At 32.7% G+C, this 13,623-nt stretch overlaps 1 protein-coding gene and 1 long non-coding RNA gene across 3 annotated transcripts; one reads left to right on the top strand and one right to left on the bottom strand.

Annotated features, from left to right (window-relative positions):
• The first annotated feature begins 4,655 nt into the window (after positions 1–4,655).
• On the top strand, positions 4,656–12,829 carry LOC127737805 (uncharacterized). Its single transcript, XM_052248735.1, has 10 exons — positions 4,656–4,813; positions 6,769–6,884; positions 7,615–7,695; positions 8,740–8,803; positions 9,408–9,499; positions 10,331–10,449; positions 10,790–10,882; positions 11,317–11,429; positions 11,868–11,945; positions 12,276–12,829. Exons 1-10 carry the CDS (start codon positions 4,700–4,702, stop codon positions 12,399–12,401), a joined length of 996 nt encoding a protein of 331 aa, XP_052104695.1. The 5' UTR covers positions 4,656–4,699; the 3' UTR covers positions 12,402–12,829.
• Positions 12,522–13,623, bottom strand: LOC127737807 (uncharacterized). 2 transcript variants are annotated; one of them, XR_007999824.1, is made up of 2 exons: positions 13,334–13,623; positions 12,522–13,251 (listed from the first exon to the last, which is right to left on the bottom strand). It is a non-coding gene; the product is annotated as an uncharacterized LOC127737807 (long non-coding RNA). The 2 variants fall into 2 exon arrangements; XR_007999825.1 differs by having other exon boundaries at positions 13,375–13,623.

Below are 13,623 nucleotides of genomic sequence, written 5' to 3'. Positions count from 1 at the left end.
GTGTTGAAGCTGAATGTACTACAATTTAGACTTTTGTAGCTTGCTAAATGGTATGGATTGTTTTATAGTTTACCTCCTCGTCCCATGGTCCATATTTGTCTTTGAGTTAGTGGCAATCATATCGCATTATATTCTTATATTACAGCCTTTATAAAAAAGAAATTCGATGTCCAGTACGACTTAATACGCTTTGAAAAAGTGGTAAGGTAACTTACTCAGATCTTAAATCAGAACGGGGCCATTTTGTAGATAAAGTGGAAACCTAATTTGCATAATGATCTATAGTTTCAACCAAAATCCCTGAAACTTCAAAGATTGCACACATGTTGAAGCTGTACGCTTGCTATTATGAAGCGGGGATTTTTAAAACTTTTTCTAAACTTTGGAACTTGGTCTTTTTCATCAAAGATACTAAAGACAGTACCTATTTCGTGTAATCAACTTCTACTACAGTTCGTAACCCAGATCCCTGAAACTTTACCGCGAATGATTGCACATATTTTGCAATTGTGGACCTACTATAAGGGAATTGTTTGAAAATTTCCCCCAGTTTTTCCTGACTACGGAACTTAAGTCATTTCTTCAGCGAAACGTTCCATAGACAATAGACAAATCCGTGTTTTACCCAGAGCTTTCGAAATTCACTGACAGTTTGTAATCCTATTGAAGTTGTGCACCTTCCAATATGGAATTGTTTACAGATTTTTTTCTTCTCATTTCTATATTTTTTTAATTTTTTTTTTAAATGATCAATAAAGTCCTCTATTGTTTAAGAAAAATCTCGCCCATTTGAGTCTTAAATTTTGATAAAAGTCTATCAATCTAAACTAAAATTCATAGTATCAAAACTCCATTTGTGTACTTTGAGGTGCTAACAATATTGTAGACTATTATTAACAAATCGTAAAGAGGTGAAAACAGCTCAAGACCATTTTCTCTTACAGATTAAGGCAAATGTTGGTGTGTTTCCCATGTTTTTTTGTTGTTGGTTTTTTTTTTTAGGGGGGGGGGTCGTATTGTTCAGACTTTTCCTTAAAGGGTTTTGTAGACTTTTGCTCGTCTTTTCATCGTTTTCTATTTTTTGCCATGATATTGTCGCTTTTTCTCTGACTTATTATTTTTTTATTTTTTTTTATTGTCCCTTCGGTATTTTCAGCCCATTTTTAATATGTTTTACTATAACCAAAATCATTTTAGTTAAAAGATATCTTTAACCCCCAGTATTACAAAATTTTATCACAAATATAGAGATTGATTCACATGCACATGTCTCTGACCTTCAAATAAAACCAGGTTCTCAACTTTCAATTTCGTGAAAAGACACTCGTTATCGTTATTTTTCAATTCCGTGGTCGTCTATCGCAATAAAATTAATAATGCCATAAATCTACATTAATTTATCAACATTAATTTATCATCACGATGGTGTAAAACACGCCTGTCTTTGCTGTGGTGGTTCCAAGTGGTGAAGTTGAAATCGTCCCTTCGAAAAAAATTTGGACGCCATCACGAGTTGGTTAATCGTTATGGAATATCTGTTTCACAGATGGCGACGGATATATTCAAATCGTCTTAACCACAATCCCGTTTTCCTTTTCCACGAATTTGACCTACCGAAGAATACTTATCACCGGATTTGTACTAACAGGATCAACACGACGGGTGTCACATGTGGAGCAGGATCTGCTTACCTTTCCGAAGCACATTAGATCACCTCCAGTTTTTAGCGGGGTTCGTGGTGCTCAGTCTTTAGTTTTCTGTGTTGTGATTTGTATACTGTTGGTTGTCTTTTAGTATTTTTCTTTTTTTGCCATGGCGTTGTCAGTTTATTTTCGACTTATGAGTTTGAAAGTCCCAGTTCAATGTGAGATGTGGACATAGCTAAGGGTTGTCCAACTTGGAAGGCCTGCATCGGATTAATTCAGACAGAGAGGTGGGCGTGTTTTACAACATTGTGTAGATGAATTAATGTAGGTTTATGGCATTATGAATTTTAGCATACTGACAAGCTCAAACTGAGGCTATTTTGACATTTTTTTTTTTGCTGTTTTGCACTAAATGCAAGAAGACAAAATTCAAATATAAAAACACGGATTTCGGATAGACTAATGTCTTAAGAACATCTGAAGGTGTTATTTGGTCGATTTATAATACTTTTGATTTTTGAATTCAAGGGACCAAAAAAGTGGCCTTATCAAACCTTTACCTTTGCATATAAAAAAAAGTGGTGATTTTAAATAAATCTGCTATTTAAAACGCTGAAGCTGCCAAGACAATAAATGTTTAGCCTTTTCAACGAACCCTTTGTAGAACACGTAAATGAAATTCAAGGGGCGAACATTCATTGTTGTTCGCCATAGTAGATTCGCTAAAATTGACACGAACCTTTTGTAGAAATCGTAAAGAAATATCACTAAAAGAACTGTTTTCCTCTAATGTGAGTTAATATAATACATAAAGATATCTTTGAGTCACTTGTCCAATCATGTTGGTTTTTTTTCTCTACAATTATGTGTATTTCTTTGGAGTTCATGATAGAAAAATGTTGAGATGTTAAAGGAACAACAATGTCATAGCCGTAATAAAATAGACAAAATATGTATACTTGTAACGAAGTTCACAAAACATTACATTGAAAACCCGGTGAAGAATTCGGATGCTACTGGAAATAAGGCAGAGTTTGCCACTGGATTCTGCTCCACTCAATAGAACAAACATCATCGGGTACGTCTTGAGACAAAAAAAAATCGGTCGGACAAAACCAAAACCTTTAAAATTATTCTATGTTGCTACTCTACAAAGCCATATAAATTGACCAAAGACTGGTCCATTTGGACTCATCATGTTAGTAAATATACCGCGACATTGAATATTCTGCAACCAATTAAACAAGCCAATATATTCATATAGTTCTCGAACTTGAGAAATGTCTTAGGTTTACCTACTACAAGCTTAAGTTGTTAAAATTCTCTAGACCCCAATACCAGGAGAGGAGCAGGCGTAGAATTGTGTACATGTAGTACGTTATCGTATCTTGAATTACTCTAGAATTTAAGCGGTTAGCTGTAATCGAGTTTACCATGTAAATAAAGGCAACAGTAGTATACCGCTGTTCAAAAGTCATAAATCGATTGAGAGAAAACAAATCCGGGTTACAAACTAAAAAAGAGGGTCGCAATTCAAGTATAGATTTTGTAAATTAACACAATGTAAACTTTTTCTGGTTTAATTACCAAAACCTAAATTTTTTGTTTATAAGTAATAACACTTCTATCATGTTTGGCAATTGAACGAGAGAAAGACAAGATAGAACAGCGATGCATGTATTAAATACACATTCAGGACGTTATTACAACCCCGTGAATTTCGGTACGGGTTACATTAAAGTCTGTTGGTCAATAATCGACACTGTGGCTGCTTTAAACGAAAGACCGTCTACAGTAAATACAAATTTATTCACAAGTGTACAGTTTGAAAGCTAGGGGAAGACTGCCCAAGCAACAGTTTACAAAACATACATTAATTCAAAGTTAAGGGTATTAAAACATTATAAAAGGTTCTCATAAAATATAAATATAATTGTCTAATCTTATGCAATAATAATCGGATTATTGTCCTCCGGCTTAACTCAGTAAAATAGCGATAATTGCTTCTTTTGTAGTTGAGTGTAAGATACATGTATTATCTTTCGCCCTTTAGACAGCCATCGGATTAAGTTGTAAAATCTATAATCTCTTTGGGTATTTGAAATAAAGAAACATTATATTTAAGAATAAATAAACATTTAGAACAAGAAATATTCAACTTAAAACTAAAACGAGAAACATTCAATTTAAAACGAGAGTTTATATAAATATTCAATTTAAAACGAGAGTTCATATAAAGCACTTTGCAAATTATAGTAAAAGTTCCTAGTGTCACTTTTCTTCCGGTTATATTAGCGCGAATGGGTCAGTGTATCTAATTTACACCAATATATTAGTGTCAATGCAGAATGATAGTTTTCAATAATTTAGGTGGATGGTCTTTCAGCCATTTGACCATATGGTATTGAAAAGCATGATAAATGCAGGGCATCCAATCTCATTTAACGACATATTAGTGTAAATTGCCATACAAAAGCCGCCGTGACAGGCTATCAATTTGATGACAGGAAAATAGACCCAATTAAGATTTCATTCCAAATGCCTAAAAATAAAAAAAATATTCTGAAAGTGATACTGCATCTGACAAAAATAAATAAAGAAATGTTTTACTATCACTTTAAATCTTTCAGTTAATAATTTTTACGTGTAAACGTGAGATCAACAGTTCGTTAACCTCGGTATGTAAACGAAACTTCTCGATGTGTGACGAAATCCATAGGTTACCTGCATCAGATTTCTATAGTTAGTATTCCATTATTTCGTCATAATTTAGTAAATCAATCGAGCATACGAATAATTCCATTGAATAGTTGTAAGGAAATTTTTGTTTCATTTTGTGACTTTATTCTTTATTTTTGACATGATGACGTATATACACCGGCTATCCCTATGTCAGTGTTACTAAATATAGAACACTGAGCAAATCGATACAAGGAAATCCGTGATTGTAAATCTCGTAGAAGCTTGCATCAGCGGGTCATTGAGGTTGAAATTATACAATATATTAGCGCGAAAAATATTATAGGCACACAATACTACATAAACAATAAATAATGTCAGTCGTGAGAAGCTTATGTCGGTGCGGTTTGCAAAGTCAAGGTTTGATTAAACAAATTGGATTGGTAAAACCCTTGATCGGAAATGTTGATAATGTGTCTCTAGTTCAAGTAAGTGATAAAAATATAATATTGTACAAGTCTTCTTTTTCAGTTTTAATATAACATTAGAATCATTCCACAAAAAATAAGATTACCCGGAATACCTTTTTTATCGCCTAATATAACCGTATCAAGTTGATTGATTGATTGTTTGTTTGTTTGTTTTTTTTTTTTGCTTGCTTAACGTCCAGTGTCGAATATTTCATGCATATACAATATACATATATCTACTACCACTTGCAGTTTGTACCGCTGCCGATAAAACTGCCGTCCATATATTTCATTTGTACTTATATAAGGGAGGGGAAACTTTTTTATGTATCTATACAGAAAACTGTAGTTGTTTTCATGCCTCCTTTGATATTTAAGGTCCAGAAGCTCTTTTCACAAAGAATCTTACGACCGCAGCTTACGACAACAATCGCGTAAGTTATACTGAAATGTTCATTACTTACCCGAGTATTTTGTCAAGATTTTTTGTGAAACGAGTCGCATTTATGGTCGCGTTTAGTTGTCACTAATTGTACACTTTGTACGTCATGAAGGCTGTCTGTCATCAGTTGTTTTTTTAATTTTTAATTTTTTTTTTATATTTTTGAGCTGATTGATGGTCAAAATCAAAGATCGATAGGACAATGCGATTGCGAAAATTTTCACATATATTAATGTCGAAGATGTAGAGCTGGGCAGGCTTTTGTTTCACAAGAAATGTTAAAATAAAAATGACTCGTTAGTTTTGTCCAGAATCTTTTCGGTGTTTATGACTATATGTGTCTATATATATTTTTTGGGGTTTTGTTTTGTTTTTTTTTGTATTGGTTTTTTTTGGGGGTTTTTTGGAGGGGGGAGGGAGGGGTGTTGTCAATATTACTGTTGAATTATTTGTCACACATTATTTTTGTACTAAATTTTATATTCAAAACTATCTAATTATGTTGATTTCTATTACAGTTTATTAACGGGTAAATTTCGTATGCACCAGGCATATTTAATTTATTTAATAGTAATTTCATAATGAATTTAAATGTCCGAAATATTTGTTTACACCTGAAACATGTTAGATTATAAATTTATATGTGTCAATACTTATGGTCAAGATTGAACTTAAATCTTACGGTTATTCAATATTTCTATTTGATCAATTATGTTTAGTTCAATACACAAGCGTGTAAATAATTTCTCTTTGATAAACGGAATCAATCTGTTATCTAATTTCTGTGGACAAAATGACCATTACAAACTTTGTTTTTAGCAACGCTATTTGGTATATAAAGAAAGATAATTTTTTTTATTATGGAACTCCGTTTGGATATGCCAACGAGAGCACATGAACTTCGTTAGGATTTTCCAATGCAATCAGATATGTTAATTGTTTTTGGTTTAAATTACTGATTTGTATAACACTGTTATTTTATATTTGGACTCTTATTAAATGAATTTGGACTGTACCAATTTGTTTATGTTTATTGAATTGGACAGCCGATTTAGATGTGAATGAACTGTGATATATTCCAATCCATTATCTAAAACCCAATATCTCATATATTGGTACCAAAACATCTAACCTAATATTACAAGTTCGTATCTTGTGGTACAATAATAACAGACTACGTATACAAAAGCTAGTTCCCCCAGCTTTAACGCCATCCCGCAGACGGGATCCCACTCAAAGCCATTCCGGCAATATTTATTAGGGAAAGTAACAAATTCTTTCTTGATATATTTACAACTTGGGTCGACTAGGGGCGACTTTAGACTTGATCTTGTCTTTAGTTGAGACTATAAACATGATAAAGTAACCTAGACATTGAGTAAGAGTTTATGGGATATAGATTTCCATCTTTACAGTTACTCACGGATAGATTAAGGTTTTATTTCAGTCCTTTCATGATATTTTTTTTTATTATATCTCTCTCATTAATTCTAAAAATATCTGCTATTATTCTTCTTCTTCATTTTCTAAGGGACTCAGTAGTGTTCGAAAGTTAGCAACTCAAAGGGAAGTAGACGATAATATACAAAAATTCAAAGCAGGAAATTATGAAACCATTCCAGACCCCAAAAGTTTGCAGCACTTCAAGTAAGTTAAATTAGTTCAAATAAAAAATCAATAATGCGTGTATATGTAAATGGCAGTTGGTAAAATGTGAAAGTTTCTGACAAACGAAATATGCATATTATTATCCATGTACGTTTTATACAAAGTACTATACAAACACTCTTTGAGTCATCTATGTTTTTTGTTGTTTGTTTACTCCTATGTTTGTTGCTTAAAACAATTTAAATTTCCTTTGCAGCCTTTTAGTAATTCATATTTTAAAACACGTTTCCTTGTCGCATAACGACATTTTAAGCATCCGTCAGCTACTAATATACAAGCTTTTCAATTTGTTCGATATTTGATATGTACATTTTACTAGAATCATTTAAGAATTGAATGCTTCTTTTTGTAAATTTATTCGGGTGTAAAAGCGTTGACAGACTGAGTACATTTTGTATGAAGCGCGGAAGTGCTTCATTCTAAAAATGTGCGCATGCACGGTCAACGCTTTTACAACCCTATAAAATTACCAAAAGAAGCATTCAATACTGATAAATACCTCCAACACGATAGATTTCAACTCTCCATACCTACATGTGCCTACTTGTCAATGGTTATTTAAGGTTCACTGACATTTAGAGTTTGGCATCGTTGCTTATTTTTAAGTCGTCGATATGTTTTTGCAGGAAAGCATTCCTTAGGAAATTTTTATTTACCTCCACCGCGTAATTTCAGTATACTGAACTAATGAAAGTACTTTCTCTTGTAGGAAAAGCGAAGATAAGATATCAGCAGTTGTATCAGGAGACCCTCCTCCAATTGGCACACACGCATTACCTCATCCAATATGGTAGGTTCACTCTTTATGGCCATCGTATTGTTTTTTAACACAAGTTTTTCAACCCTTTATGTTTACCAACCAATCACAAGAACATATCAATATCTCCAGAACCTTACATATGACGTGGAGTTTTGATCAATTTTGTGGAAGAGGATAATGTTTCAACTATTTACTTTACAATATTGTTAATAATATCGATCTAACGAGCAGAAATATTGCAGTCAAAGCGGGACAAATATTAGAAAACAGGATACAATTTTCGTTAAAACTCGAACCGTAATAGGCATCTAAGTGAAATTTTCTTTTTATCTTTGCAATATTTTGCAGCCTAAATAGACCTAGTGTTGATGAATTAGTATGATTCATTCTTTCCGAGAGTTGAATGGCCCTGTCCTCAAATTAAGAAACTACTGTTTGTAAAAATTAAAAATAAGCAATTGATATGCGCTATATGAATTAGTTTTGACAGGATTTGTTAAGATGGTCGTTTTCGCGTTTAATAAAAAAAAAACTACGTCATGCATCCATTATTACTTTAATTGCATACAAGTGATAGGTCACGATTTTTATATAGAGTAATTGAATATTGTTAATCGTCCAACAGGACGTTGTGGGAAACTATACTAAAAACATAACATTTCACAAAAACTAAAAAAAACCTGAATCATCCCACGCTTTTAGTTTACTCATAGAAATGTATCTGATGATGAGATCTGTCACTTTAGATAAAGAATTTAAAGATTAACATTACTGGTACTCAAATCGGGTCAATTTTATGCATATTTGCAATATAATAAAAACAAGTTCTCAAGCTTTTCTATATTTGAATAATTGTCCCTCAACTCTCTAAATTTTCTAGGACTAAGATTAGGCATTTTTTAATGATATCTGTATTGCTAGTTTTATTATCTATCAATTGAATGTTGTAAATACATGTTTAGACAAAAGTACAATATTCCTCCTCGAAAAAGAAATAAATATAAAGATTTTGAATTTCTTATGTGTAGTAACGACAACAAACAATCAGATCTTCACATCCTTTTCTCAACACAGGTCTGAAGGAGAACTCCACAGTGTTCAAGTCACACACAAGCCACCAGAGGGTATAGTTGACAAGGCAAGTTTTTAATTATAATAAGTAAACGGCGATTTATCGGATAATTTGATATCGTTGTAAATCATTTTATAGTTTAAGGAAGGTAATAAATATTGTAAGGTTTATTTCTGAAAATATTTTATTTGGAGAAAAAAAAGCACACGCTTCATGAGAAAAATGAGCTTTACAACATAGAACCAAATAGGTATTTTGTGTACCAACATGAGCAACACGACGGGTGCCACATGTGGAGCAGGTTCTGCTTATCCTTCCGGTGCACCTGAGATCACCCCCAGTTTTTGATGGGGTTCGTTTTGCTTAGTCTTTAGTTTTTTATGTGTTTTGTGTACTATTGTTTGTCTTTTTCTTTTTTAGCCATGGCGTTGTCAGTTTATTTTCGATTTATGAGTTTGAATGTCCCTCTGGTATCTTTCTCCTCTCTTTTTTAACTCTCTATTGTTATACTGTGATCAGTTAAATCTGGAAGAAAAGACTAAAATTTAAAAAGTCAATAATAAGATAAAGCATTATACAGTTAGAACTAATTATAATAATTGAAACATATTGTAGAGGACTGAAGTCTGGCAGAGTGATTTTATTCTCTTACACTTCTATATTTTTGTAGATGGCATACTACAGTGTAAAAGTAATGCGAAAGACCTTTGATACCCTGAGTGGTTTCAACAGAGGGGAAAGAAACGAACGCAGATGGGTTTTGTAAGTTTTTGATTAGTTTTGTTGGTTCATCGAGACAGAAAATAATAATAGTCATGAATGTGTATAATTGGCATCCATATCACTTGCATGCGTATTTTACAACAATATTTAACAAATAATTCATGGAATTGAGGGGCATCTCCCAAAAAACATATATATATGCCAAAGAGTGGGGGGGGGGGGGGGGGGGGGGGCGGGGGGGGCTTCCATTTTACACGAATTGCCGTGAATTGTTGTTACATTATACAGTGTTGAATCAAAACAGCAAGATTCCCTTTTCATTGTAAATCTGAAATATATTACAAATGATTGCTTTTATACAAACTGCAAAACATTACATGGAATATCTCTGTATGCTCAACATATGTATGCAAATGAGCAACTTAAGAATATAAGCTCACGAAAATAGTCATTCCGTCTTCACCGATGATTTAAATGGGTGATAATGGAAGCACTTTGAAACGTCTCTTTTATTGTAAAAAAATATTTCCCGTCTTGTGCATTATCTAAATAACAGAAAACAATTACGTGACAACATTAGACACATTTTTTGCAGAGCATGTTTCTTCTTCGTGAATAAATTGCTTGCTTTCTAAAGGTCTTGAAAAAAGTGCAATCACCCAAGCAAAAGAATTTTACAAAGATTTTCAAATATATTCTAAATGACATAAATTCTCAATTGATATATGCATGAAGTTAGAGCATAATGTGTAGATCGTTGATGAAATTAGAGCATAATGTGTAGATTGTTGATGAAGTTAGAGCATAATGTGTAGATCGTTGCAATGTCAAGACTGAAGAACAAATTTATATTTCTATTTTTCTTTACAGACGAATATGTTTTCTAGAAACAGTTGCTGGTGTCCCGGGTATGGTGGCCGCCATGTTAAGACATTTAAGTTCTTTAAGACGAATGCAAAGAGATTATGGTTGGATCCACACACTTCTAGGTAAACTTTGTTACACGTTTTCTTAAGAAAATGTGATAAGATGTACATTATCTAGATAATTATAAAAAAAATAATGTGCCTATGACAACGTAAGAAGGGGAACAACACATTTAATCATATAATGTTTTGTAAAAAGAATATAATGATGCAATGTAAATATATTTCCCTTCAGAATTCAGTCCTTCTCAATTCACAAATTATTTCATTAGATTAAAGTACGACCAGAAAACTCGAGTACTCTATATTTATGGCCACTAGTATTTTATAAAAGGTCCCACTTCAGTTATTTTAAGTACATGGTTCCCTTATGACTAAATTCAGCTATACTTTTTCGTTGCAGAGGAAGCAGAAAATGAAAGAATGCACCTCATGACAGCATTACAGTTACGTCAACCCAGTCAATTATTTAGACTTTGTGTTGTAGGGGCACAAGGTAAATTGTTACATTTATATGACTATTCTATGATGCAATTTGTGCCGTTTTCATCTAAACGTGCAACGTTTTGACCCTTTGGTATTATTCATCCCTCTTTTAAGATTGACATCCAATTCTTTGTTATTGATGCTAAATTTTGTATGTTTTTGATACCACATAGCAGAGAATCCAATACTTCCTTTACTCAAGACAAACACACTACCACGAGACCATTGTGTGTCATATGTTACGTCTTGAAACTAAATTTTCACAAACTTAAAGATCATTTCAGTATATCGTAACAAAGAAAATTCATTGTTTCTCTATTTTACAATTTGAATGGTAAGAATTATTCACATCCGACATGAAACATTACCCAATTCATAAGTAATTCATTTTTCTCTTTTTAAAATGTTCATAATCTCACTATTAAGACGATGTTTGTATTATAGGTACTTTCGTGACTATGTTTAGTTTAGCTTACTTAATGAGTCCAAGATTTTGTCACAGATTTGTTGGATATTTGGAGGAAGAAGCAGTGATAACATACTCTAAATGCTTACAGGTAAATCATGCACATGTTTTGTTACAAAGTATTTTAAATTAAATTATATTGCATAAAGAAAAATACGACATGAGAGGTTTTTATGTTAATTATCCGTCTGATAGCATTGCTTCGTGTAGTTTTCTGGGTTTACGATAGAGACCGTTTATTGAAATCTGTTTTGCTACTCCTCTTACATGCATGTTCAGTTAAATAATTTTGTATCCAATTTATCAATTTAGAAATAAGGAAATGTGGTATAATTGCCAATGACACAACAACTTTCAACATCATCAGAGACCGTAGACTATAGATTACCGTACCGCATTCAACAATGAGCAAATCACATACTCATAGTAAGCTATAAAATGACCCGGCATGACGAAATGTGAAACAATTTAAACGAGAATAACCATCGGCCTGATTTATGTATTAATTAACTAATTGTTTAAATTACAGGACATACAGAAGGGTTCAATGCAGCATTGGAAGACACAGGTTGCACCAGAAATTGCAATTAATTATTGGAAGTTACAAGTAAATATTATATTTTTTACATTTAATCGAAATAATATTTGTGTACATGATATAAATGAAATACCACTGAAAGTATAAATTCTTCGAAAAGTTTCAAAATACATCGTGTACAAAATAAATTTTCAAATTGGTACAGCTGAATAATGTTAATTCTATCACAAGATAGTAAACGAGGGTATTGCTATTGTCCTCATATCATGCAAATTAACTTCATTGTTCTTCAAAACACTCAAATAAGACTCTTTATGTGAGCATTTATAATTATACATTTTTAGTTAGTTCATTAATTTACGTAAAGAAATAATATGAAGCAATTTTTATTGACTTTAGGAGAACGCCACGATGTTAGATGTGATCCTTGCCATTCGTGCAGATGAGGCTCATCACAGGGTTGTCAATCACACGCTAGCTTCATTAAAGGAAGATGACTACAATCCATATAAACCGGGACAGTGAAAAAACCCACACGATTCCAGTCATTCATCATTTCGTGGGAAACCAGATTGCATGAGACAAAAGTGCCATGCAAAATGCAAAATAGTTCTTGTTGTTTTCATCATAACACGTCACAGGTACTTTGCAATCAAATGATTGAAACATCAAACAAACGATGAGTTAAAGGGAGGAACATAGTCATGTGTGAAGTTTGATGGTATACATTGAATTGCAGAGTGCAGTCACATCATAATAAATAGACACGAAACAGTACAAGAAAGAGATCCATAAGTTAAGGATTTTTCTTATGGAGATAAGTTCGACATGATAACAATATATGAAGTACTATTTAAATCTTTAATAGGGAGCGTTATCATTATTTTTAGTCATTATGTTTTACTCGTTTTGTTCAATATAAACTAGAATCTCTTACTCTTCTACAAAACTTATTTTTGTTATAGTTCATTTTGTTAACATTAAGAAGCAAGAGATATAGGTGTTGTTTTTGTTAGCAATTTATGAATGTTTTTCTTGTTGAAAACAATTGCATGTTACATTACTGTATACTTGAAAGAGAAAGGCTGTTATAAAATGGACTAAACACGTTATAAATTGTGTGCGTCTGAAGCGCTTTACTGGATTTACCTTTGTTATAAACGCTCAAACCTAAACATCCGAAAGTCAGGGATGTGTAAACACAATCAAACCTAAACATCCGAAAGTCAGGGATGTGTAAACACACTCAAACCTAAACATCTGAAAGTCAGGGATGTGTAAACACACTCAAACCTAAACATCCGAAAGTTAGGGATGTGTAAACTCACTCAAACCTAAACATCCGAAAGTCAGGGATGTGTAAACACACTCAAACCTAAACATCTGAAAGTCAGTGATGTGTAAACACACTCAAACCTAAACATCCGAAAGTCAAGGATGTGTAAACACACTCAAACCTAAACATCCGAAAGTCAGGGATGTGTAAACACACTTAAACCTAAACATCTGAAAGTCAGGGATGTGTAAACACACTCAAACTTAAACATCCGAAAGTCAGGGATGTGTAAACACACTCAAACCTAAACATCCGAAAGTCAGGGATGTGTAAACACACTTCACAACGTTAGGAGCTATATGACTTAAAAACCTATACAGAGTAGCCAAAATAATAAGGGATAATAATCATCATGGTTTCATATCTTTGGAGTACTATGGAGGCAAAAAGAAAGAATTTTTTTTTCATATT

Source organism: Mytilus californianus, unplaced genomic scaffold (genome assembly GCF_021869535.1).
Source record: "Mytilus californianus isolate M0D057914Y unplaced genomic scaffold, xbMytCali1.0.p SCAF_4, whole genome shotgun sequence".
NCBI classification, from domain to species: domain Eukaryota; kingdom Metazoa; phylum Mollusca; class Bivalvia; order Mytilida; family Mytilidae; genus Mytilus; species Mytilus californianus.
The sequence above is the reverse complement of the archived record's forward strand: the minus strand, read 5'-3'. Positions and strand labels throughout refer to the sequence as shown.